At 46.2% G+C, this 25735-nt stretch overlaps 1 protein-coding gene across 3 annotated transcripts in view; it reads left to right on the forward strand.

Annotated features, from left to right (window-relative positions):
- Positions 1 to 3380: 3380 nt before the first annotated feature.
- LOC136578315 (aspartyl/asparaginyl beta-hydroxylase-like) overlaps positions 3381 to 25735 on the forward strand; it is a 100253-nt gene continuing 77898 nt past the window's right edge. Inside the window, exon 1 of one of the 3 annotated variants that reach the window (XM_066578286.1) lies at positions 3381 to 3606. In XM_066578286.1, the coding sequence (XP_066434383.1) occupies positions 3573 to 3606 (34 nt within the window). In that variant the 5' untranslated portion in view covers positions 3381 to 3572. The remainder of the gene's footprint in view (positions 3607 to 25735) is intronic. The other 2 variants (XM_066578289.1, XM_066578288.1) reach the window with 2 other exon arrangements.

Below are 25735 nucleotides of genomic sequence, written 5' to 3' on the forward strand. Positions count from 1 at the left end.
TCAGGTAGATCGCTACCTTCTTACAGTTAGGGCCAGAAATATTTGGACAGTAACACAATTTTCGCGAGTTGGGCTCTGCATGCCACCGCATTGGGTTTGAAATGAAGCCTCTACAACAGAATTCAAGTGCAGATTGTAACGTTTAATTTAAAGGGTTGAACAAAAATATCTGATAGAAAATGTAGGAATTGTACACATTTCTTTACAAACACTCCACATTTTAGGAGCTCAAAAGTAATTGGACAAATAAACATAACCCAAACAAAATATTTTTTTTTTCAATATTTTGTTGCAAATCCTTTGGAGGCAATCACTGCCTTAAGTCTGGAACCCATGGACATCACCAAACGCTGGGTTTCCTCCTTCTTAATGCTTTGCCAGGCCTTTACAGCCGCAGCCTTCAGGTCTTGCTTGTTTGTGGGTCTTTCCGTCTGAAGTCTGGATTTGAGCAAGTGAAATGCATGCTCAATTGGGTTAAGATCTGGTGATTGACTTGGCCATTGCAGAATGTTCCACTTTTTTGCACTCATGAACTCCTGGGTAGCTTTGGCTGTATGCTTGGGGTCATTGTCCATCTGTACTGTGAAGCGCCGTCCGATCAACTTTGCAGCATTTGGCTGAATCTGGGCTGTAAGTATATCCCGGTACACTTCAGAATTCATCCGGCTACTCTTGTCTGCTGTTATGTCATCAATAAACACAAGTGACCCAGTGGCATTGAAAGCCATGCATGCCCATGCCATCACGTTGCCTCCACCATGTTTTACAGAGGATGTGGTGTGCCTTGGATCATGTGCCGTTCCCTTTCTTCTCCAAACTTTTTTCTTCCCATCATTCTGGTACAGGTTGATCTTTGTCTCATCTGTCCATAGAATACTTTTCCAGAACTGGGCTGGCTTCTTGAGGTGTTTTTCGGCAAATTTAACTCTGGCCTGTCTATTTTTGGAATTGATGAATGGTTTGCATCTAGATGTGAACCCTTTGTATTTACTTTCGTGGAGTCTTCTCTTTACTGTTGACTTAGAGACAGATACACCTACTTCCCTGAGAGTGTTCTGGACTTCAGTTGATGTTGTGAACGGGTTCTTCTTCACCAAAGAAAGTATGCGGCGATCATCCACCACCGTTGTCTTCCGTGGACACCCAGGCCTTTTTGAGTTCCCAAGCTCACCAGTGAATTCCTTTTTTCTCAGAATGTACCCGACTGTTGATTTTGCTACTCCAAGCATGTCTGCTATCTCTCTGATGGATTTTTTCTTTTTTTTCAGCCTCAGGATGTTCTGCTTCACCTCAATTGAGAGTTCCTTTGACCGCATGTTGTCTGGTCACAGCAACAGCTTCCATATCCAAAACCACACACCTGGAATCAACCCCAGACCTTTTAACTACTTAATTGATTACATGTTAACGAGGGAGACGCCTTCTGAGTTAATTGCAGCCCTTAGAGTCCATTGTCCAATTACTTTTGGTCCCTTGAAGAAGAGGAGGCTATGCATTACAGAGCTATGATTCCTAAACCCTTTCTCCGATTTGGATGTGGAAACTCTCATATTGCAGCTGGGAGTGTGCACTTTCAGCCCATATTATATATATATAATTGTATTTCTGAACATGTTTTTGTAAACAGCTAAAATAACAAAACTTGTGTCACTGTCCAAATATTTCTGGCCCTAACTGTATACCATGCTCTGGTTTTGCGCTTTACAAGATACAGCTGAAGTGCCTGGTCCGACAGATCGACGCCCCCCATAAGTTTATTGTAATCTGTGACCCAGACTGGTTGTGTTTTCTCTGTTGCAGCCCCGCTCTCCCTTACTGCAACGGAGGTGTCTGCGTGCACAGCGGAGAGCACGTACACGTCTTCTCTGTCACGCCATTTTACGGCAAGCAGGGAGCCATTAACCAGAGCATAAGACACTCCTGTCTACGCGCCTGGAAACCAGGGGTTGTGGGAATCCAACTGTTTTTGCACACAGTTCCGCCAGCCCCTGTATCTGCGCCGTGTAATGCGTTCTACAGTAGGAGACTGGGTGTAATAGTTGTCAGTATACGCAGGGTACCCTTTATATAAAAATGGCCCCACGAGCGCCCACACAATATTTCCATTAATGCCAATATTTTCTGGACATTTAGGGGGACTTCGTTGTCGGTCGCTGCCCTCATAAATTGCACGTATGCCTTGTTGTGCTCTCACAAACGTTATAAAGCTTAGCGCCATACCTAGCGAGCTTTGAGGGTATAAATTGGCGAAGGATAGACAGCCCTTAAAGCTCGTAAGCGACTCGTCCGCGGGCAAATATTGTTCTGGGGTGTAAATATTTTTAAATGAATCTTTTAGTAAGGATATAAGCTCCCCTCCCCTCCCCCTGCGAATAGTGACAAGGGGGCGGAGCTCAGTGCACTGCTCCCGGCCCGTGTCCCCACACGAAAGGGACACCTTAGGTAGGCCAGGTGTGAAAACCCAGCATGTATATATATGGGCGTATGAATAAGCCCTTAGGGTGCCACCACACGGGCGCTAAACCGCTACGTTTTTTCGCTCTTTGCGACAGTCAGTAAAACAGATTTGCGGCCCCAATGTCCTCAGGGCTCTCAGTTACATCCGCAGCGTGTTCTCTCTTTTGGCGGTTTTTTAAAGCACCCATTTATCCATATCCAGCCATGATTTGTTCGATTTGGGTGAAACAAGGCACGGCGGCGCACTTTACAAAACGGGCACGCATTTGCCGTATCGCTGCGTTATTTGCCCGCCCAAACCGCAAACACCCATGTGGAGGCGCCGTTAATGGGGGAGACTGGCCTCCACCTCATGGGGCTTTTCCCTTCCTCTGGATCAACATTGGGATTACAGGCTGAACCGGATGCACATATGGCTTTTTTCGGCCTTCCATACGGTTACTAAGGGGTTAAGCAAATCTGCCCGTATGAAGGAAACCATTCGGCCACTATGAGCCGCCCTGCAGCACTGCCATAGGCAGCTTCCTGCACATGGACGCGTCTACTAATCGCGGGGATTCCCTTCAGACTACTCGGTCATAGTTCACCGTCTCATCTCGTTACATAACGCACAGCAGCGCCCTCATCTCCCGCCCTGCGCTCCCCACTGCTGAAGCGCCGACGTCTCTCCCCTCAGGCTCTTGAACTCTCGCGAGATCAGCGGCCCTTCCATGTTGCCACGTTCAACGCTCTTGGAACGCAGCGGGAACGCAAGAGAGGAATCACAGCTCCAGGTCAGGCCACGCCCACTATTGTGCTCTATTGGGGTCAGGGATTAGCGAGTCTACGCTTCCTGGGGGCGTGACCAGCGCCCGAACCACGCCTATCTAAGAATACTATTGGCTGGAAAACCTTGTCATTCATAAAAAATTGGGCGGGTCAGCCAAAAAGGAAAGAGACGGGGGGAGGTGGGTGTTCACGTAACGAAGCGTGGCGCGGTGCATTTTGTAAGCTGGTGTGAGCGCTGAGGCAGGAGCGACTGTCACCGCAGCACTTCTGTAGAGACGCCGTTTGCTTCCATTAGTAAGAACGTTCCGTGTGCTTCCATTTACCTCTAATACCTGCACAGAACAATCATGGCTCCCAAGAAAGCCAAACCCGTGAGAAGAGGTCAGTATGCGCACAATTTGCACTAACTTTGCGCTGGCACCAGAATCTGCAGGGTTTGGGGGCTTGTAACTGCAATGGAGCTAGAAGCCTCAGTGCATCCTGGGAAACGGCATGCTGGGACGTGTAGTGCTTCATCTCTAGTGCATGAATGAGGGCTGCTAGTGATGTGTTATGTGATCCATCTGCTGGGTGGAACATTGTGTCATCCTTGCAGAAGGGCTTGCAACAAAACTGTTACTTCATGCAACTTTGTTGCACCCCCCCCCCCCCCCCTCCTGGATCCGTGCAGTAGTTGCCTCATATGGATATAATTTGTAGATCCGACACCCCGCCTGCTGCTTTAGGTTATTCTCCGCCACAACTTCTTAGGCCAGTCACGTTTCGCCGTAACGTATTTTGCGCGGCGGTAATGAATGAGTCACGTTGATGCAAAGTTGCAGGATGGCTTCTATCCCGTCGTCAGGTGTTGCCCTAAGTGGTTTGATGAGCAGGTACATCACACACAGGTGCAGTGGCCCTGGGGCCGGGACTGCCTGTGCCTTGTCGGAGGGGCAGCGCTCTGCGAATGGACGGATGGAATGTGCACAGCGATTGTCTTAGGATTAATGATTACGTTAAAGAAGCGGAGAACCGCCAAGTGTGCGATGAACTCCCTCCTGGCACCTACCTCTAAGAGGGGAGTTACGCAAGCGATTTCCACGTGCGCTATCCGAACGCTATGCGAAACGTATACGAGTGATTCTTCGCTCGCACCAATAGCGTGAGGCTGAAAAATCGTGGCGTGCTCTATTTTGGGGCATTATTACCCATTTCCTAGGAATGGAAGTGTGGGGGTGGAAAGTCGCTTGTCGATACGATTTATACGATTTTTCGTGTGATGCGTTTTTAAAATGTGTTTTTATTACAGAAGCAGCACGCGTTGTTGTTTTTCCTCTTCCCCGTGCGGACAGGCCTGAAAATTACTTGTGCGTTGATGCGGTTTTCTCGCATTATGCGTCGCACTGGCAGCAAAAATCGCCGGTTTTAGTGCGATATTTGTCTGTTCTTTGGGGCCAATATCGCACTCAGCCAAGTAAATTTAACCTCCGGCCGAATTCACACGGGCATATGCGTATTTGCGCTGCATTTTTGCGCATCGCGTGTTGTGCATTTGTACGCATGACTTCATTTTTTTTTTTCTGTACTGTTTGCGCGCCGGTCGTGTGCAAAATCATTTCAAGATGTGCTCTTTCCTTGCACAGATGCGCAGGAAAATAGAGCGTGCTGCGATTTATTTTGCGTGATGGAATTGTGCACTTCAAATATGTGCATGGGTTCTGTTTTCTGCATATTGAGCTGTCAGTGATGTTTTCTGTCTGGCCACTTGAGGCCATTTACACGGGCAGCTATTCTGTCCGTACGCAGTGCGTATTTTTATTTTTTTTTACTGAATGTGAGAAGCACGGATCTGTTGACTTAAATCGGCGTATTCACACATGCGTCTTTTTTTTGTGTGTGTGACCTGAAGTTGCAGATAAAATTGCAGTATATTCTCTTTTAACGTATAATCACAGACCAAAATCCGCAGTGATCGCATATTGGCCAACATTGTTTTTTTTTCTTTTTGCGCTCATGAAACACAGATGATACGCAAATGCAAGACAGACTTTTAAAAATTGCGCACATTTCCACCAAAAACCTAGCTACACACAGTGAAAACAGTGTATCTTCACAGACCAAAGTTGCATCCGCTCGTGTGAATGAGCCCTAAACGGCCGTCTTCTGACTTGATGGGACGAGGCGCCCAACTAGAAGGCAGCAATAAGTGTTTCCAGACCCGCAGGACGCGTACAAGGAGGCGCAAGGAAATGAAGAATGAATGGGACTGCTGTGTCTTCAGGTGGAGAGGAAATCCTTCCCATGTGGCTGTGCAGCCTGTTCACGTGTCACTCTGGAAGGGGGTCCACGAGATCCCGGAGGAGGAGTCCCACCCGCCGCTGTGTAGTAGTGCTAAGCTGGGCTCCAGATGTTGCCGTCACTGAGGGCACAGCGCTGGCAGCGGATGGATTCCTGATCCTCCCTGACATCGGTTCATCTTAGTTACCCATTAACAAGGAGAGGGCAGACGCGTTTCTAAGCCTGCAGTCGCTGGTGCACTTGCCGTGGATTACACCACCTCTGTGGCCTCTCAGAACTTGGCTTAGAACTTGTGTATAAAAAAACGTACATTTCTGTTTCTTGATCTCATTTGTTTTACGACTTTAATTAGTGATTACCTTATAAATTCCCTACATTCTCAGTAATGCGGTCTATCCCTGACGGTGTGCTGCCATGTTGCTAAGGCTGCGCTCACACGGGGCTGATGTGCTGCAGATTTCCCACCCAGACTCTCCGCTGCACTGACAGTAGCAGAAAAGTGAATGCCGATTCTCAAAATCTTGTTCTTGCTTCATTGAAAATCTGTGCCGAAATAAACCCACAGAACGGATTTTTGCATTCGCAGTATGTTTATTATAGCGCCGGGCCATATCTGCTGCAGACTTCTGTCATAGACTTCAATAGAGAGGATGAAATCTGCAACAAATCTACCACGGTAGCCGCAGAGTTGTTAGATTTTGGCTTCGGAAATGCGGCAGATTTTCGGTGTGGTGAATCTGTCCCTTGTGAATATAAGCTGGGGGTGCTGTGCCGAAAATTACGCACCAAATCCTGCACGCCTGAGACTGCACCGCAGTAAGCGCATTTCGGCTGTGCAAATACGCCATATGTTTGCGTGACTGAAATGCGTTTTTGTTCGTGTATTTCACCCGCTTGTATTTGTGTGTGCAAATGCGCTGTGTTTGGGCACATAAAACCACACATAATCAGGTTTTCTGCGTATATCATGCGCATTTACGCAAGTCCATAGACTTCTGATTTTGCCTGTGTAATATATACCCTATGGAACCCATTGGTTTCAGTCGGTTAATTCACGTGAGCATACTTTTTTCACGCGATGTGCGACGGTGTGAAAACAATACACGACGACACATCTTGTGCACATTTGTGCACCCCAAGAGCCTGTTGAAATCAATAGGCCTGCATAAATGCCTAAAACATGCATATACGCTGCGCACAATCAGTTCATTTGTGCAAACGCGCATGTGGGAGCCGGCGAAGGCGCATTTCGGTCACGTAAACAAGTAACGTACTTGTATGGCTCAAATGCGCTTATATTGGTATGAGCCCGACCTCAGCCAGCTATCGCTCAGCAGCGTTACTGCCCTACAAAACACAGGCAGATCTATACTGATAGAAGCCGGCAGCTGGACGTCTCATAGTCGCTGACCCGAGATGTCCTGCTGCCGCCTGCAGCTCCTCTTGCGTTTTTGCAATGCAGCATGTAATCTGGCCGAGACACTCGTACCAGATGTGCGCGTTAAGATGACCAATTCTGACACCATATGAACCCCATTCTTTTGAATGAAGTCACATGCATGAGCGATGCAGGAAATAAATCGCCGCATGTCCTCTTTTTTTTGCATTCCTCGGAAAGCATCGCCCATTTCTTTTCAATTGGATGGTAGAACACGTTCTGATTCCACCGACCGCCTCGCAACGCTGTGGTAAAGCATGTTGGGGAGCGTGCTATTAGGCCAAGTTTCTCTGTCCGATATTGCAGTCACTCTTGTGTAGGTAGTCTCAGGGCTAGTTCACACCAGTGTACGCGTATTTCGGTACGTGAATACACAACGCATTCATGAATCGAAAAAAATGCCTATTTTTCTGTCCTGCATTTTTTTTTTGTCGCAGGCCTGTAAATACGCAGTGTACTTGGGTACGCCAAAAACCCCTCAAATGCTCATTCATTCCTTGCGCAAAAATGCAGTGAATGCGCAAGTTTCATGTGTAATCCCTGTGTATTTACTCAGCGCCATAGTCACAATGGCCTATCTTGGTGTGTAATATGCACTAAAATGGGACATGCTGCTTTTTTATTTTTTTCACGCAACTGGAAGTCGCGCTAAAAATATATTCATCTGAATATCCCAATGGAGATGCAGCACAGCGTATTACACTGCGATAATCCGCCCGTGTGAACTAGCCCGTAGGCCACCTCACATGGCTGGAACGCTGTGGAATCTCCACTTGCAGAATCGCTGCGGAAAGTTCCGAGCGTTTCCATGACAACCCATGTGGTTGAGAGATTTGTAAAACGCAGTGGATTCTGATTCCACAACATGTCTATGTGCCGTTTGCGACCCTTGGAATACTTGGGGTGAGGTCTGCAGTAATGGCGCACATTGGCCATCACTGTCGTGTTTGTGATACTGAAATAAGAACAATGCAACATGTTGCCGTGTTGGATGTTACAATGTAACATCATTTGTATCTGCAGCCATCCTAGAATATTTGCCCTTGTTGGTGTTGATGAACATCCTTCTACCCGTTTCCTTATTTTAGGCTCTATTCCCATCCGCACCGAAGCCTCCAGCGCAGATCTGACCCAAAATTCTGTTGTGCATGTAAAACGTCTTATTTGGTAAAAATGGCGGCCAGGTGCGGGAACCGAACAGACCCAATTATAGTCAATGGTGGTCGCTCGGCACAGATCTGTTCATCCAGGGGAATTGGTTTCTCTGCTCCCATTGCAGAGTATGGAATCCCTATTGCCGATGTGACTAGAGCCTGGAGGTCACGGCCGTGTAGTAGCACTCCAGTGCATTTCCTTTCGTTTTTGATATGAAGGCATCTACTGTCCAGATGAAATGGTGTAATTATCCCCTCCCTGCTGTCGCTCCACTAATTTGCTGTGGAAATGAAAGGCTGGATGCAGTAAGGTGGCAGTAATATGTGATGTGTGGTTCAGTGCATCACAAAACTCCATCTAGCTGAATCAGCGGAATATTGCCTGCAAAAGAACATAGGACATTCCTCCTTTTGAATAACATAAAAAGGGCTTTATTAACCCTTGTGGGACCTAACGAGCGATGCAAATGGGCCCCTGCTTAGAAGAGCTCTTCAGCCACTCCAGTTGTGATGAAAGTATGACTCCAATCAGGCTCTCGGCGTAGTATCAGCATGTTTGGGGTTGTAGTCCCATAGCTGGAGATCCCGTGTTAATGAGGGGGGTGCCCCTGTAACTTCCCTATATGTTTGCACATCACTATAGAGAAGTGGGTTTCTAGTTCTGTATCTGCCTAGTGTGTACAGTATAATGTGAGCGGCTCCGGAATCAAACTTACTATCTTTTTAAAACCGTGGGATAGAAAATGGAAATTCGGTGCAGTTTTTCATGTTCATCATGGGATTTGAAATGTAGACTGTTTAGCAAGGTTGTAACAATTTCTTAATTTGCATTGACCCACAAAGGAAATCCTTAGTGGATTGTTAAACGCTACAATTATAGAAGCAATTTTTAGCATGAGAAGATACGTTTTGAGTAATAATCTGACAGAGTTACTAGCATATTATGGTTATTCAGGCATTATTCACACGGGCTACAAAATTGCTCAATTTTGTAGCGCTACAAAAACGCATGTATGTGAAGCCCATGGGCCTGAAAGAACCCATTGGAAACCATGAGCTGCACATACATGTGGTTTGTAGCGTACAAAGTCGTGGGGTTTTTTTTTGTTTTTTTTTTGTAGCCTGTGTGAATAAGGCCTTGTGTCGTGTAGGTGAGCCCAAGTTAACAAAGGTAAAGTGTCCCCAATCGCACTGGCTAAAAGGACTGTTCACATGCAGGTTATCCCATGTTTTTTATCAGAAGTCAAAATATGCTGAATTATGAAATAATGTGTATATTAGGGTGGTTTCACATCTGTCGGTACCTCCAATCAGAGTTTACATTATTTGCAACCACATCTGTGACAGAAGAAAATACACTGCATGCAGCGCTTTTTCTTATATCCCAAAACCAGGCGGACCCCATTCTAGTCAAAGGTGTCTGCCCGGCGCTGTTTGGTTCCATCCAGAATCGGAGCCGTTTGGCTGTGGGGATTCCCCTTTGCTGCTCCCCGACTAGAGCTGGAAAGCGGATTCCCCAGCACAGATGTGAAAGCACCCTTATACTATAATTTTTTTCAGCATTCACGATACATGTATGAACGGAGAAGATGTGATTAGTGAAGAAAAACAAACAAAAATCAGTAAAGAACATCAGAAGTTTTGCCCATGAAATGTAATCCTATTAGCGGTATCCTTCCACTTTAAGGTTCCCATGGTTATCACGTATGTGAACTTGTTGAAGTTGACGGAGGAATGAGTCATTCTGGTTCAAGGTGTGTCGCCTCTTCCAGATGAATTCTTCTGATAATGATTTGTCAATGGGTTTTATCCTACTAATCTGTGTCAGAGGGAACATGCAACCTGCCAGATTACTGCAGTTAATTACATAACTTGGCGCTCAATCTTTGAGCTCTGTTATAGGCTGCAGCAGCCTTTTGGCTACTTGCATACAGGCTGCAGCAGCGAGTCATTTTTATAGCAATACAGCCTCGCATCACTTCAGGGATGTATCCATCCTCCGCCATGGCAGCAGTGGAGGATTGCAGAGCTTTTCCCATTGTTTTCAATTGGAGATCTCGCATTGCATCATGTGCAGCTAGCATGTGGTGTGCTGCTGCCGCCGGCCCCATTGAAAGCAATGGGTGCTGCGATGCAAGAGCATGCAGAAAGATAGAACATGCCGTGATTTGTTTCCTGCATTGCGGTGCCATGCCAGAAAGCATCGCTCATGTATAGGACCAAATTCATAAGAATGGGGTTCACATTTGTACATCTTGCAACGCACAAATCTCATGCAATTCTCTTGCCCAAGTGAAGGCAGCCTATTTACACTTAAAGATAATTGCTGAAAACTCACTCAAATGATGGTTTGAGTGACAGTTTTGAGCGATCATCTTTGCATACTTTCTATAGTATCTAATTGGCTACTATAGCAATGCAGGCAGAGCGGGACACCGCTGTGGCTACTAATAGAACAATACAGCTGCTTTGTATAAGTAGACAGCTGTAGTGTTCTCTTCACTGACTGCTAGTGTCCCCGCTGTGAAGTCACAGCAGGACACAGGCACAGAGAATCTTAGTGCAGCCGGCTGATAACAGCCTGCTCCGCTGATAACAGCTGAGCGCTTAATTCTAGCTTGCTAGAATTGAGCGATCAGCGACTCGTGCGCGAATACTGCACGATGTCCCTGCATTTAGACAGAACGAGAATTGCTCAAAAAATTCTCTTGAGTGAATTTTGAGCAATTCTCATGTCTAAATCGCCCTTTAGTTGGAAAGGTGGCTGTACATATTCATTGCCTCTGGGCTGAATACTCGTTTGACCAACAGTCTTTCCTCCTAGTTTCCCATATACATACCCAGTTTTGACCTCTTCCCCGCTATCTCCCATGCATATAATACACTTCAGATGGTCATGTGATCTTGCTGGAATCGGTAGGTTCATCCAACCTCGGTGTAATTTTGTATGGCCACGTTAATACTGCACCCGTCTCCCCTGTCCCCCATCCAAATCACAGAAGAGCATTTCTACCAGGTGCCCATTCAAACGGGTGTATTTCCTGTCTGTGTGATGTCAGTGTTTATGACGGACGGCACTAGCCAATTAGGCTGCTTTCACACTGGCAAGAAAAGTGCACGATTTTCTTGCAATATGAGTCAAAATGCAGAATTATGAAACCAATGGTTTCCTTCACATTTGCGACGTTTTCATTTATGCAATGTTGCAAGAAAAAACAATCATGGCGTGCCCTATCTTTCTGCATTTTGCTTTTTTTTTTTTTTTTTTTTTTAGTTTCCCATGTTTCCCTATTGAGCCTCCTTTTTATTGCATCGCAAAGCACAAATAATGCAAATTTTTTTTTTTTTTTTTTTTCATGTGATTCGTTTTTAACATTAGAAAGTCCTAGTGACTTTTACGGCAAAATTGCGTTAGAAAACCGTAAGTGGCAGTGATGGTTTTGCGAGAGATCAACGCGGACGCTTAAATCGCTAGAAAAGTCCCAATTTAGCAGTCCACGTTACAGACTAGAATGGGACATGTCATGGCCTCTGCCCATGAGTTTTGAGTAGCACATAGATGTGCGTGCGCTGACTGTTGCAAGTTGTGGCTGAAAATCTCGGGCGCAACCCGCATACGCCGATGTGAATGGGCTCCTACCAAAATGAATAGGTTTCCAGTACTTCATTGCTTCTTCATAAAAAAAAAATAATAATAATGAAGTTTATTGCATGTATCTAAAGGTAGTACATGAAAAATAGGAGACAAGTCGCTTCCGTGTTTCAGACCAGGGATATGTGGTTCTTGTAGCATGAAGACACTGGGGCTGGTCTATGTAGACCAAGTACTGGTGGGGAAGTGGGGTGAATGTCCTAAAAGGTCACAAGTTGATGGCAGCTGCAACTGGATAGCTTTTAGCTAGAATTCCAGCAGTTTCTGGAGTAAATAATAGTGAATATGGCGGCCAGCATAAGACTGGGTTCACATGGTATGGAAATCTCGTGGAATGTCTGCAGCGGGACCGCACGGAAATTCCCTGAGATCTCCACAGCTGAAGTCCTGAGACATTTGGTGCTGGTTTTGAAAGCGGCTTATTCCACTGCCCCGTGGGAACCCAGCCTTAGACCTCATGTCCACGGGATGATTTGAATTGCGGGGCACAATTCAAGCCGCCCATAGAGATGCATGGGCGTCCGCAGCTTAATTAAAGCAAGCGGATTTGTTTTGCGGAGTGTCATCAGTCGCGGGCAGGGTCAAATCCCACTGTGGGCTCCCGCGGGCGGAATCCAACCTGCCCGTGGACATGATGCCTTACTATTTAAAATAGCAATTTTTGTCACTTGCACCAAAATTGTGACTTGTTGCCACTATAATTTTGCACATGCCAGATGATAAATGTGACTGTTTCTTCTGCACGTTTCCTGGCCTGTAAACGCTGGTGAAGAACCTCATTGCCATGCTGTAAGCCCTGTAACTCGGACTCCGTACGGCATGTTTTATTACACTGTATGAAGTATTGTGCAGTTAATTTTGTTCTTGTTGGGTTGTCCCTCAAATTCAGATGTTCTCAAGTCAGAAGACCCTTTACCCAATGAAGAGCCCAGACTGGTAACTGTGTGGCATTGGTGTTGTGCCTCTTTGGAGATGCCATAATTCTGCTCTGTGTTCTTGTGTGTTTTTGGGTTTTTTTTGCATGTCTGTCTGCAAAATCTTGCGAGCTTTGGATCTGAATTCTTTGGTTAACAATGCATGGAGTGAAAAATATGCAATAGATACTGATTTATTTATTTTTTTAAACTTAATGTGGACATTTTTAAGGCTGGGTTCACACCTACATCACTGGCGTAATTATAGGGGATGCGGTTGCACCCGGGCCTGGGACAATTAGGGGGCCCATAAGGCCTCTCCTCCATATAGGCAGCCTAGTTCTATGAATAAAGCATTAGAGTTGGGGCCCCTGTTACAGGTTTTGCATTGGGGCAAGATAAACTTTTGCACCCTAGCCCATGAGCCTTTGGCTACGCCCCTGACCTACATCATGGCTCAGTTCAGGGTTTTCATCTCTGTCCTGTTTTTGGAGGAGAAACTGAAAGAACTGATTCTTTTTTTTTTTTAAATTGACTTCAATAGGGGGTTTAAAAAAAAAAAAAAAAAAAAAAAAAAAAGCTTCTATTCCATCGTGTGTTTGTTGTTTTTTTTTGTTGTTTTTTGACTGCAAAACGGCAGAATGGAAGCAAACAGAAGCCTTTTTGTTGCTTTTTTTTTCTCCATTTTAAAAAAAAATTCCATTGAAATCGATGGGGGAAAAAAATGCATCTGATTATTTTTCCGTTGGATTTCAGATTCTCTCCTCCAAAAACTGAACACAGATGGAAACCCTGAACTGAGCCCCAACACGGGTGTGCAAGCAGCTTAGTCCTACTCGGGCAGTTAAATTAGCAGTTTTTTATATTTGCATTGTGTGACACCAAATATCATGGAGATTAAGACGCATCCTTCCTGCTATTTAGAGAGCAAATACAGCCAATATTGGCTTCAAATGAGATGTCTGCTGAAAGAGGTTGTCCAGTTGTAAACACTGCGGTATACTGTTAATAGGCCCTCAATAGTAGATCAGTGGGGTGCTGCTACACTGGTGCAATGAGCCCATGTCTACAGGAAGCAAACAGTTTCATTCTCACTGTAGCAGCTAGGCTTCGTGTTACAGGCAAAGCTCCTATTGAAATGAATGGGAGAGAGAGCTGCAGTACCAAGTCTGACCACTGCAGAGAGAACGGAGCTGTCTATTTCCTGCCGAAGTTAGCACAGTGCTTGAGCACACTGATCTGGCAAACAACTGATTGATGTAGGATGTAGGATCCAGGTGGCAGACCCCTGCTTATCTACTACTGATGGCCTGTCCCGAGGCTAGGCCACCTATAGCTTACAACTGAAAAAACCCTTTAATATATGTGAATTTGGGGTTTTATACATTTTAACTTGGTGCAGTGACTAGTTACATTTACCATATGTTATGTATGTGCATGCAGTTATGCAAACTAGGAGCGTCCAGGATACATTGTGTGTAGTGAAATAATGCGGAACTTGCTTAAATGGACTTTTGCGCTATTCACTGTTCTTTCACACAGCAGCGATAATCGCTCACTGAGTGGAGGCGGAGCGGGCTGGAGATCTCTTCTGGCCCTAGATGGACAACTGCTTATTAACATGGGCCAATTATCTCCAGGTTTTTATATGCCTGCATAAAATGATCGGCGAGCGATAAGTTAATTATCGTTCAGTCCTTGCAGTGTTTGCACTGAACTACTATGGTTCAGGTTTGTAGAATCCCAGCCTGTGGTATATGCGGTCCACGTGCCTCTTGTGTTATTTTGGAGGGGGCAGGGCTGCTGACTGCCACAGGATATTGGGAGTAGATGGAATGTAGCTGTGTCTTGGCAGGTTCCTCATGGAATGATAACCTTCCACTCTACACATGCTGTTGTATAGGCGCAGTGCTGCAGCTTGTTGGTGTCGCCTGCGCTCCATGTGATTATACTGGGGGCCCTCAACTTACAATATTAAAGGGGTTATCCGGGGCAAAAATCGTTTCCAAAGCTGCTCATCCGTCCGCTTGTCGGGTCCCCTGCTTGTACTCCCTCCCGACAACAGTACGTGACCATTGCAGCTAATAACTGTCTGATGGGGAGTCTGTGATTGGCTGCAGTGGTCACATGTCCCTGGTGCAATGATATAACCCCTAACATGCTGCAGTCACCTGTAAAGGGTCATTTACATGGGACGATTATTGCTCAATTTGTTCAGACCAATCAAAAAATCGTTCTCAAGCTGTTATCGCTGACTTTCACGCAGCACAAAAATTATCGCTGACTTCTTGTTCCGTGTAAATGCTCCCCACTCGGTGTGTCACTAGAAGGTGAAGCGCTGAATGAGAAGCCTGCGATCAGTAGCGAAGTTTGTAAGCCTAAATGCTCTAACAACCTTAGCGGTGCCGTCGTTTATCCAACTGCAGTCCCATTTTTTTTAAAAGGGCCATAAAGACAGTCTGTGTTTTCAGCATGGTGCACATTTTTTTTTTTTTTTCTCCTTTCACAAAATTACAGCAGGTCCTACTTTGGTTAATATGGTGAAGGATAGTAGTACATGCAGTGTCCTCTGTCATCGCTACTTGGGCAGCACACGGGCTTAAAGGGGTTGTCCCGCGCCGAAACGTTTTTGTTTTTTTTATTCAATAGGCCCCCCGGTTCGGTGCGAGACAAACCCAATGCATGTGTTAAAAAAAACAAAACGTTTAGTACTTACCCGAATCCCCGCGCTGCGGCGACTTCTTCCTTACCTTAGCAAGATGGCCGCCGGGAACTTCACCCACGATGCACCGAGGGTCTTCTCCCATGGTGCACCGTGGGCTCTGTGCAGTCCATTGCCAATTCCAGCCTCCTGATTGGCTGGAATCGGCACACGTGATGGGGCGGAGCTACGTGATGATGCGTAGAAGGGGGCGGAGCCAGAACGCCGCTCGTGCCCGGACCGAGCAGAAGCAGAAGACCGCACAGCGCAAGCGCGTCTAAAAACGCCAGAAGACATCAGAATTAGACGGAGCCATGGAGACGAGGACGCCAGCAACGGAGCAGGTAAGTGAATAACTTCTGTATGGCTCATAATTAATGCACGATGTATATTACAAAGTGCATTAATATGGCCATACAGAAGTGTATACCCCCACTTTCTCGGGACAACCCCTTTAAGTCATAAGGTCACAACTTTGTAACTGGAGTTCAAAACTAGTAATTTGTTTCGGAGCCCCTGAAATATCAGCTAAAAGATAAGTTAAGATGTCTACTGATAATACAAGATGCAATATAAGTCAGGCCGGGCTCATGCGGTTGGATTCCTTATGCCGGAGGCCCGCAGTAGATTCCGTCTGAGCCCGGCTGGTGACCCTGTGTTCTGCAAACACCTGTATTGCGGAAGACGGCGGAGGCTTGCAGACGGTCATGCGTAGTGCTGGTTTCTTTTGCGGGGTGGACGCCTCCATTGGTTTCCATGGAGACTGTCTGCTTGGATTCCGCAGCAAAATGGAGCATGCTGCGGTTTTTTTTCTTCCGCTTGTGGAATACGCAATTTGTATCGCTGTGAAAGAAAATTACGAAAAAGCACAGGCCTTTCAATGCCCACATTTTATCGTGGATAGTTTGTGCGGACAGCGAGCGCTGAATCCGCAGTTAAAATCTGGTCGTGTGAGACCGGCCTCAGGAGGAGCTGCAGGAAGCGGTGAATGACTTCTACATAGCGGACAGGAGCTTCTTCAGGGGCCTGCACAGAATTTGGTGTGCCCAGAAATGTAGCCACCCTCATCTGGTGTCCAAAGGGGCAACAAACCCTGGGGCACATAGAGCTGTGCAGACATGTAGTACTGCATTGTACTGCAGAGAGGCGCTGCTGCACAGTCAATTAGTGCGTTCATGATGACCTTTCACTTTAACTTTGCATGCTTTTGCCGTGTGCACTCACCGACTCCAAATCGGACTTTGTACAGTCGTGCTGCTGATACAGACCCAGCCGGCCAAGTGACATACCCCCGACGGACACCAAAATATCGGCCAAGTGGTCAAAGACCAGTCGTTCCGGGCAGAGAAAGATCTCTGTGGCTTGTGGGCCAAATCAGGAAGCGAGTTACAGCAGCCAGCAATAGACTGATAATGTGTAGCTTGAGCCAGCAGAGGGCGCACCTCCACACCTTCAGTAACCTGCGAGGACGGGCTCACGTATCCTCGGTCGCAGCGCATTTGTTGGATATGTATTCGTTTAGATGTGTCCACATATCAACCGTTTTAACTATAATTTTTGTGAGGCACTTGTCTGAATTGCTACACAAATCTATGCCAGCTCCTGGCACTTTTTGCTTTTTGGTGCACAGATTGACCATGAAAAACCAAATTTGACTACCTAAATGTATTAATCCCTTAAAGAGTGTATTGATCCTCAGGACCAGACAATTTTACCCATGTGATGGTTTTATGGCCCACTTATTTTTTTTCTTGGGCTGCAAAAATTTATTTTGCTGCTGCTTTTTTTTTTTTCTTCTGTGACATGTAGAGCTATTTTTAATTTTCTTTCTGTAACTTTTTAAACCTACTTTTGTAACTTTTTTAAGGGGTGATGACCACGGACGGATTATCGCACCGGAATTCACGGTCAAGATACCCGCCACAAATTCTGCAGCAATGTCCATCCATAGACATGCTGTTAAACTTTTCTCCCATGCCCACGAGCGGAAGTCAACTGCGCTTTTCTGCTCGCAGGGGAGAATCTCTGCATGTTCTATCCTATGCGGAAGATCGCACGGACGGCTTTAATTGCAGTCAATGGAAGCCATCTGTCCCACGATACTTCTGCTGTGAGCACAGCGGAAATACTGCGAGAATCTGTCACCGCCAGCGCCGACGCGTCATGCACCGTGTGTGTGCCGGCTCACTGGGTCAGACACTCACGCCAGATCTGGAGAGGCGAGTATAGGGTCTCGGGGAGGGGGGAGGTTGCTGGGTCTGATTCCACTGCAATATTTTTCACAGGCGGAACCGACCCGGCCATGGGCATGACCCCTTAACATCTGTCTCCCTCGACTCTAGAAGACCTGTAGGTGACATTCACACTACTGGCTTATTTTCAGTTTCCCACTTACTGGGGTTTCTACAGGAGCCCTAGTTACAGGAGAAAACACAAATATAGTGTGACAGTAATCACTGGCAGAGCTGAGCTGGGGTCTGCCAACACCCTGTCTATCTGCCATGCCACTTGTTGCTGGGGATCATATGACTGCTGGGTCCCACAGAGGAAATGGCTCTGCAGCTTCCTGCATCCTCTACAGTGGACTCATTGAGCACTATGTAAGCTGGAAAAAAGACCAAAGTGGTCATAAACTGCTTCAGTCTTCTCTTCTGGGTCCTCTGCTGTGCCTGCCAGCTGAGCCCCTGACCTGTTAATCCCGTGCTGTATTTTTACTGTGACGTGGGATTAAAGCCCAGGACCAGGTGTTGTATATGTCGGTAAGGGCCTCTCAATAAACTTGGCACATCTTGCTCCAGTGTCCCCTTCTTACCTTATATCCACTCATAATATACCTCCTTTGCATTGTAGCTCTAGATATTTTCTGTAGGCCCTTTTACATTGCCGGTCAGACATGAATGCTTGTATGGGCGTTGGTTTGCCCAAGTGAATACACACAAGATTAGCCAAGGAATGGGCAAACCCTTTTATTGGCTGATTTTCTTTTATGTGGGTGGAAGAATGCTCCCTTATCGATATTACATTTCCCCAAGTAAACAGGGGGTGTGCAGTCAGTGAATGCAGTCTGTACGTGGGTGAACGATTAGTAATGATCGTCCCTGTACTAATCACTTGTTGATGACCGTGTAAGGGCTAATTGGCGCTTGTTTAACAGACACAATATCTGCCTGCGTAAACGGCCATTTAAAGTCGAAGGGACCTTTTCACGTGGGACAGAATCTTTCCTCAACAAAACAAATCTGCACCCAAATCCAGTTGTCTAAATGCAGATTTGTAGGTGGAAATCCCAGCAGAATTGGGCCACTTTCAATTCTGTCTCAATTGAACTAGGAGCCTCGTGTGGCACAGAGTGTTAAGGCAGCAGAAAGCAGTCCTAAGCTCTCACGACCTGAAGGTTGCGGGTTCAAATGGTTCAGGTAGTCGGCTCAAGGTTGATTCAGCCTTCCATCCTTCCGAGGTCGGTAAAATGAGTACCCGGCTTTCTGGGTGGTAACAAACAAAATTACCTGAAGGCGCTGCGGAATAGGTTGGCGCTATACAAATGCCAATCCCCCCCCCACTTCTGGATTTTGGTGTGGAGTATTCTGCAGGATGGCAAGTTTCGCTGCATCCAGCATAGTAATACCATCTCTAGGTACCTGTGTATAAGGTCCCTAGAGAATCCCAGGAAAGGCTGCAGCAACATATGAACACACCCTAAAACGTTGTTCCTGTTTTGGGACATGTTCACACTTTCAGTTCTTGTCGTTGACTCCACGGATCCTTTGCGGGATCTGCAATGGTCAATCGGCACTCTGATTGTCTAAAGTAAAAGCTTGTGTCCAGGGCTCAAGCAAATAGAAATCTGGCTTTCATTGATTGATTGTCTTAGGTGTGCAACCCTTTTTCTATCCTAAACTGAAGGAAACAGAAAATCCTCTAACGCAGTTTCCACGCGGCCAAGATAATTGCATGAGACTTGGGTGTTGCAAGACGCCCAAATCTCGCATGAATGTGAACCCCATTCTTTTGATTGCGGTTAAACACGAGTGATTTGTGTGGAATTGGTGCGGATTTCCTGCAGCCAAAAATCGGCATCAACGTTGCACCAAAAACGCATTAAAATCTGCACTATTGGTTCAGATTTGTGGTGGCTTTTGACAAAAATCTGCTCCCAAATCCGCAGTGTAAAAATGCTGTGGGTTTAGGCGTAGATGTGCACCGAAATACGCTGTATGTGAACGCGCACCAAGGCCTCACACGGCCGTATTGCGCCCAAGAACATCTCTTCCCATCAGGTCCGTTCTGCTATCTGATCTTTGTGGCCGAGCAGCGCCATTAGTACACGCTGCGCTATTTCATCCAGGAAAAGGCTGGTCGGAATGCCAGATGGGCCCAATTATGGTCAGTGGGGTCCATTCGGCGCCGGATTTGACAGTTGCAGTATATTCATAGCTCAGCTGATGACAGCGGGGGGGGGGGGGGGGGGTGTTGCGTGTGAACAGGGCCTTATATAACTGCTCTGCATGTGATTTTTGTTTTCTTGACCTATTTGCAAACATTGGTGATGAGGGTGACTTTGTGTGCCTGTAATGTTTGGGCTGATTTATCCTGTTTGTAAGCGAATTAGATGAGGAGTACAAGATTTAGTAACTGAATAGAAATTAACCACTTTTGTTGCACCCGTGTAACTTGTCAAGAAATGTGCATGTGACAGTATCTACAATGTCAAAAAATCCATACCTCAGAAGTTCTTGGAAACTAATGACCCTTCCTCAGCGTGCTTGTAACGTTGATAGAAGTGATTACAAAATCAGAGCAAAAGGATAACTTATTGTGGAGAACTGACCCCTTGTATGGAGGCTCTAGTATCCTGTTGTAGCGCCTCTGGCTTAGATACCAGATATGATACGGACTGGCATGGAGGCTTTAGCACCCTGTTGTACCGCCTCTGGCTTGGATACAAGATGTGATACAGGTGGACATGGAGGCTCTAGTACCCTGTTGTACCATCTCTGGCTTGGATACAAGATGTGATACGGGCAGGCATGGAGGCATACAGGTTCCATATGGAATCCTGCGGCATATCGGTCCACATTTGCAGTAACTGAGCCCCTAGATTGTCAGAACTTGGTGCCCCAGGAGGTCCCATACGTGTTCTATTGGTGATACATCTGGCAGCGGGCAGCCACAGAAGTGTGACAATGTTGTGGGGACATTCCTGTGATCCCCCTGTGTGTGCAGCCAAGCATTAGCCTGCTGGAAACCTCTTGGAAGCCCAGTAACATTGTGTGTGACCTCATGCATCCACTGGTCCCAATACCACCTAAAGCCCCCTGCACACGGGTGGAAATTCCGCGGCGGGATTTCCTGTAGAATTTCCATCCATGCCCGCTGCCATAGGATTGCATTAGATAATGCAATCCTATGCAGACAGTCGCGATTTGACCGTGTAAAAACACGTGCTGTAAACAAATTGAGGCATGTCCTATTACTCTGCAAGCCTCGCAGAAGCCCGCACAGAAACGTCACTACTGACGCGTCAGCTCTGCTCTGGGGTCGGAAACGCTATCTTTTCTCCTTAGGGGAGAGCACCTCGACAGTAAGTGAGGAGACTCCAATGCCATGCACGCTCCTCTGGGCACTATGCTAATGAGGAATATGGAATAAAACCTCCACAGTGCAACCTACGTACATGTGCCAGCTGGGAGAAGGTGAGCCACAGTGGTCACTGCAGGGGCACGGCTCGCAAAATTCTCGCAGTGGGAACCGACCCGGCCGTCTGCAGGAGGCCTATGACCAGTCTCACACAGACATTTGTAAAAACGCCATGTTTTATAGTGTTTTCAAACTCGTTCGACAGCGGTTTTAACGCACCCCATCACCATGGGTAATGTAGTGCATTTAAAAATCGCTGAAATGCACTAAAATGGAACAGATGGTGTTCTAAAAGTGCAGCATTAAAAAATGCCAAGCTAAAACACTCATCTGAGAAGTCCCATTGAAATTAACGGAGGCTTAATACAGCATTCTTAGCGGGTGTTTCAAACTCCTGCTAAACCACTGTAAAGAGTGCCTGTGAGAGCAGCCTAAGAATCTGGTCAGAGCGGCCCCGGTGGCTACAACTCATTGATACGACCATCCAGCTTCTCTCACTCTAATAATGCGCCCCTCTCAGACTCTGGTAACGGGGTGGAATCTCTTCAATTGTATCGTAGAGGCGTCTAGTGGTTAACAAGTGGAAGAAGGTTACTATACACGAGAAACCTCAGAGTCTATGGTGGAACCACTTTTAGGGCCTCGGGGGACAAGACCATTCATCTAATCACCACAACGCTAATCATTGGCATATCTGCCCGAGGTGGAACTGCATGCTAAGTTTTGCAGCAAAATGACAACTTCTTGATTTATTGATTTGTATGTGGATAATAGATTTTTGGCTCTGACAATTCCCATTCCACCGGGAGCAAAGAGCACAAATTTGAAAGCATTTTTTAATATAAGAGCTACATTTCTATTCAAAAGTGAAATCTCCTAAAGTATATCTTAATGGCTGCCTAAATAGACCACCTGCCACACACAAGCTGTGTCAATTATGAAGGCCAGGCACATTGCCCCTTGATCACAGTAGGTGGTGGATGTTGGTGTTGCCCTAACAAGAACCTGTTAATTGGCAGGAGCAGACCCTATTACAGCGTTTCCTGTGATTCCGAGTCTTGGGTGAGGGTTATATACTGTTACATATTATGGAATGCTGTAACGTTACACCGGCACACATTCAGTACCGGGCTCACACCAGCAGGGGGAGAGCGGTGTAAGGAATGAGTTGTGTAATGCACTTCACACATTAGCTTTGTGTTTTGCTTTGATTTTCGTAAGAGGTTAAACGCTGCGCCACTTTCATAATAAAAGTATTCTGAAGCCCAAATATTTTATTGCTGTCTTTATTGAGAAACACCTCTTTCATCACATCACGTCCATCCTGACAGCAAACATGCAGGTTACCCCGCCTGTGTTCCTTGGGACAGGAAGGAGAGTTCTTTAAAAGGCCACCTCCCACCGCTTGACTCCAATGTCTTCCTGTCTTAAACGGACACAGGAGGGGAGTTCTCCGTGCTGTAGATGGAGGCTGCAGGCTGCATAGCGCTACTCACCAGGGTGCAGGGGATCCGGCCAGAGAGGCAGTCTCGCAGCTCCATCCTGAAGTCCGGCACCAGCAGAGGTGAAGGTGCGGCTGCTCTGCGCTCCTGTTCCCCGACATTTAGCGGCGGCCGGCTTCCTAGTATGTAGCATGATGACCTCAAACGACGGCGCAATGATGTCAGACGCAGCGCTGGCGCTTAAAGGCGCCAAATTCAAAAATTTTAAAACCTCCTCCATAATTCTCCGGCTCCTTTTCTGTAAATCGGACGCCATGGACAGCGCTGAGGGAGAAAAGGGGAATGTGCCAACTGTAAGTAGTCCACTTGGACAAAAAGTTGGTAATTTTTGTGAGTTCACACCCGGTATTAGTAATGGCTTCTCCTTTTTAGAAGGAAGCATTAAAAACTAAACAGGAAAAAGAAGATAAAAAGGTGTGCGTTATGCGCCAAAAATTGGCCGATAACTCTAAGAGACCCATTTGCTCAGATTGCACTTCAAAAATCGTGAAAGATTAGCAGCAAAACTTACTACAAGGCATTTGGGAGATGTCCGAGAGGAAGTGCAGGTTCTAAAGGAACAATCCTTTTGACTCCCAGCCAGGGCCGTCGAGGAAAAGAGCCCGCACTAGGGATTACGAGGTCTCTTCAGATGAATCGTCTGAATCGAGTGTTCAGATGAAGTGTCAGTTCCTGCGCCAGAGATAGAAAAAAAATATTACTTCTCTAATTTGGACCTGGAAGAATTAATTTCCACGGTACGAAAGACCATGGAAGTAATGGAAATACCACAAGTCAGATCAGTGCAAGATGAAATGTTCGGGGGTCTCTGAACCTGTCGCAAAAAGAGTTTTTTTTTTTTAATTTTGTTTTAGCCACTCATTCACAGTGATTCTGGATGAGTGGCATAAACCCAGACGGGGTTCCATCATTCAGAAAGAATTTAAAGAGAGACTTTCCTTCTCGACAGAAGATGCCTCTTTCTGGCGTACAATCCCAAAGGTGGATGTACAAGTGGCAAAATTAACAAAGAAAACGGCGCTTCCTGTGAGGATAGTTCCCAACTTAAAGACCCAATTGAGTGAAATATGGAAGGGTTTCTGAAAGGGGTGTGGGAGTACGCTACTACAGTCGTCGTTGAGGCCAACATAGCGGCCACGTCTGTAGCTAGATCCCTATATTTATGGCTCGACCAATTGGAATCCCACTTGAGGATTTCTTCCCTAGAGTTCAAGTGCTTGCCACTAATCAAGAAAGCTACGGCTTTCCTAGCGGATGCGTCAGGGGAACCCGTTAGGTTGGCCGCAAGAAGTGCAGGACTGGGTAACTGTTAGGTGAGCTTTGTGGCTCAGGTCATAGGCGTGAGACCCGACCTCAAAGTCCAAACTATGTACGATTCCCTTCCTGGGAGAGTATCTCTTCGGGGGTAGACCACTTCAGTATTCAGAAAATTGGCTTCAGATTTCCAAAAGCCCCTGGGTACTTAGGGTAATCTCTCTGGGTTACAAAATAGAGCTAGCCTTAAAGTCCCCCGAAAAGTTCTGTATAACACCTCTGCAGTCTCCTGGCCTCCAAGAGCGATTCAGAGGATGGTGTCTTTTAATTTAATTTAATTTAATTTAATTTAGATAGGAGTGGTTGTTCCGGTCCCTGTGCTATAACAGGGCCGAGGTTATTCCCGTTTATTTTTAGTTCCCAAACTTAATGGCTCCTTCTAGAATTATATTGAATCTCAAAGGTTTGAATACACAAGTGAATAACCATACATTAAAAATGGAAATGATACGCTCGACTGTCCCCTTAATTGGTCCCGGTAATGTTATGTGCACAGTAGATTTAAAAGATGCATGCTTTCATATCCCTATCTGTGCAGCATCTCAGAAATGTCTGAGGTTCGCGGTCAACTTAAATATTTATCATTTTCAATTCGTTTGTTTGCCATTCGGCATCTCCTCAGCTCCAAGAATATTTAGAAAGGTCATGATAGAGCCAATTAGTTTCCTTCAAAAAGAAAATATTAGGATCATTCCATACTTAGATGATCTTCTGTTAATCGCGAACAATGAAAACACTGAGGTCCCATTTAGAGCAGACTCTAGATCTCCTAAAAAATTTAGGCTGGATTATCAATCACGAAAAGTCCAGTCTTGTTCCAGAGACCAGAAAAATATTCCTGGGGATCCTTCTGGATTCTAGGAAATGCTGGTCATATTTACCAGAACCTAAAATTTCATATGTTATGGCAGAAATATGGAAATTTAAAAAGAAAAAATACATGTCCGTAAGAGAAGCAATGCACGTCTTAGGCCTAATGACAGCCTGTCTCCCAGCAGTGCCGTGGTCCCAATTTCATTCCAGACTCCTGCAGGAAAAGCTTTTGGCATCTTGAGATCGATCCCAGAATTCCCTGGATGAGAAATTTGAGCTACCACAATGGGTAAAAAAAATCCCTAGTCTGGTGGCTCTTACCCTCAAATCTGAGGAAAGGATTCCAGTGGTCGTTTATCTCCATGCGTCACGGTGACCACGGACGCCAGCAGTTTGGGATGGGGAGCCCAAGTGGCAGGTGAAGCCTTGCAGGGTTCCTGGTCTAGGTTCACTAGCGCCCACTCCTCAAACTTTAGGGAATTAAGGGCAGTTTGGGAGGCCCTGATCAGATCAGAAGACGTAATCTGACTACGGTTTCCTTTCTTTGCCACCAGGGAGGCACCCGGCACCCTTGTCTGCAGCACATGGCGAACAAAATCCTAGTGTGGGCAGAGCCCTGGTAGAGTGGGCCCTCGTCCCCTCCGGAGCCACCAAACTCTGGCTTTATAGGTCTCCTGGATTGCCAATCTGATCCATCTGGCTACGGTATTTTTTTGAGGCTGCCCTGCCTTTATTGGCGCCTTTAAATTGGAGAAAAAAATCTTTTTGAATTCCGAAAGGGTTGAGTACTTTGTAAGTAAACTTTTACTGCTCTACGAACATCCAGGCTATGTAGTCACTGTTCCTTATCGTTACTGAAATTTTGACAAAAGGCAGCGTTATCTCCTGATTCATGTGGAAAGGAAACACGACTTTTGGGAAAAAAAATTAGGGGTATTTTTGAATATTACACGGTCCTCTAGGACCCTTAGATAGGGCTCTTTACTTGATAAAGCCTGTAATTCGGTGACTCTCCTTTTAGAAACCTTCTTATCCACTTATTCTCTGTGTCTAATTTCGACTAGGGCACTGAGGGCTGCCTTCTGTACCCGTAATGTTCTAGGGCTGA

This window comes from Eleutherodactylus coqui, chromosome 9 (assembly GCF_035609145.1).
Source record: "Eleutherodactylus coqui strain aEleCoq1 chromosome 9, aEleCoq1.hap1, whole genome shotgun sequence".
NCBI lineage: Eukaryota > Metazoa > Chordata > Amphibia > Anura > Eleutherodactylidae > Eleutherodactylus > Eleutherodactylus coqui.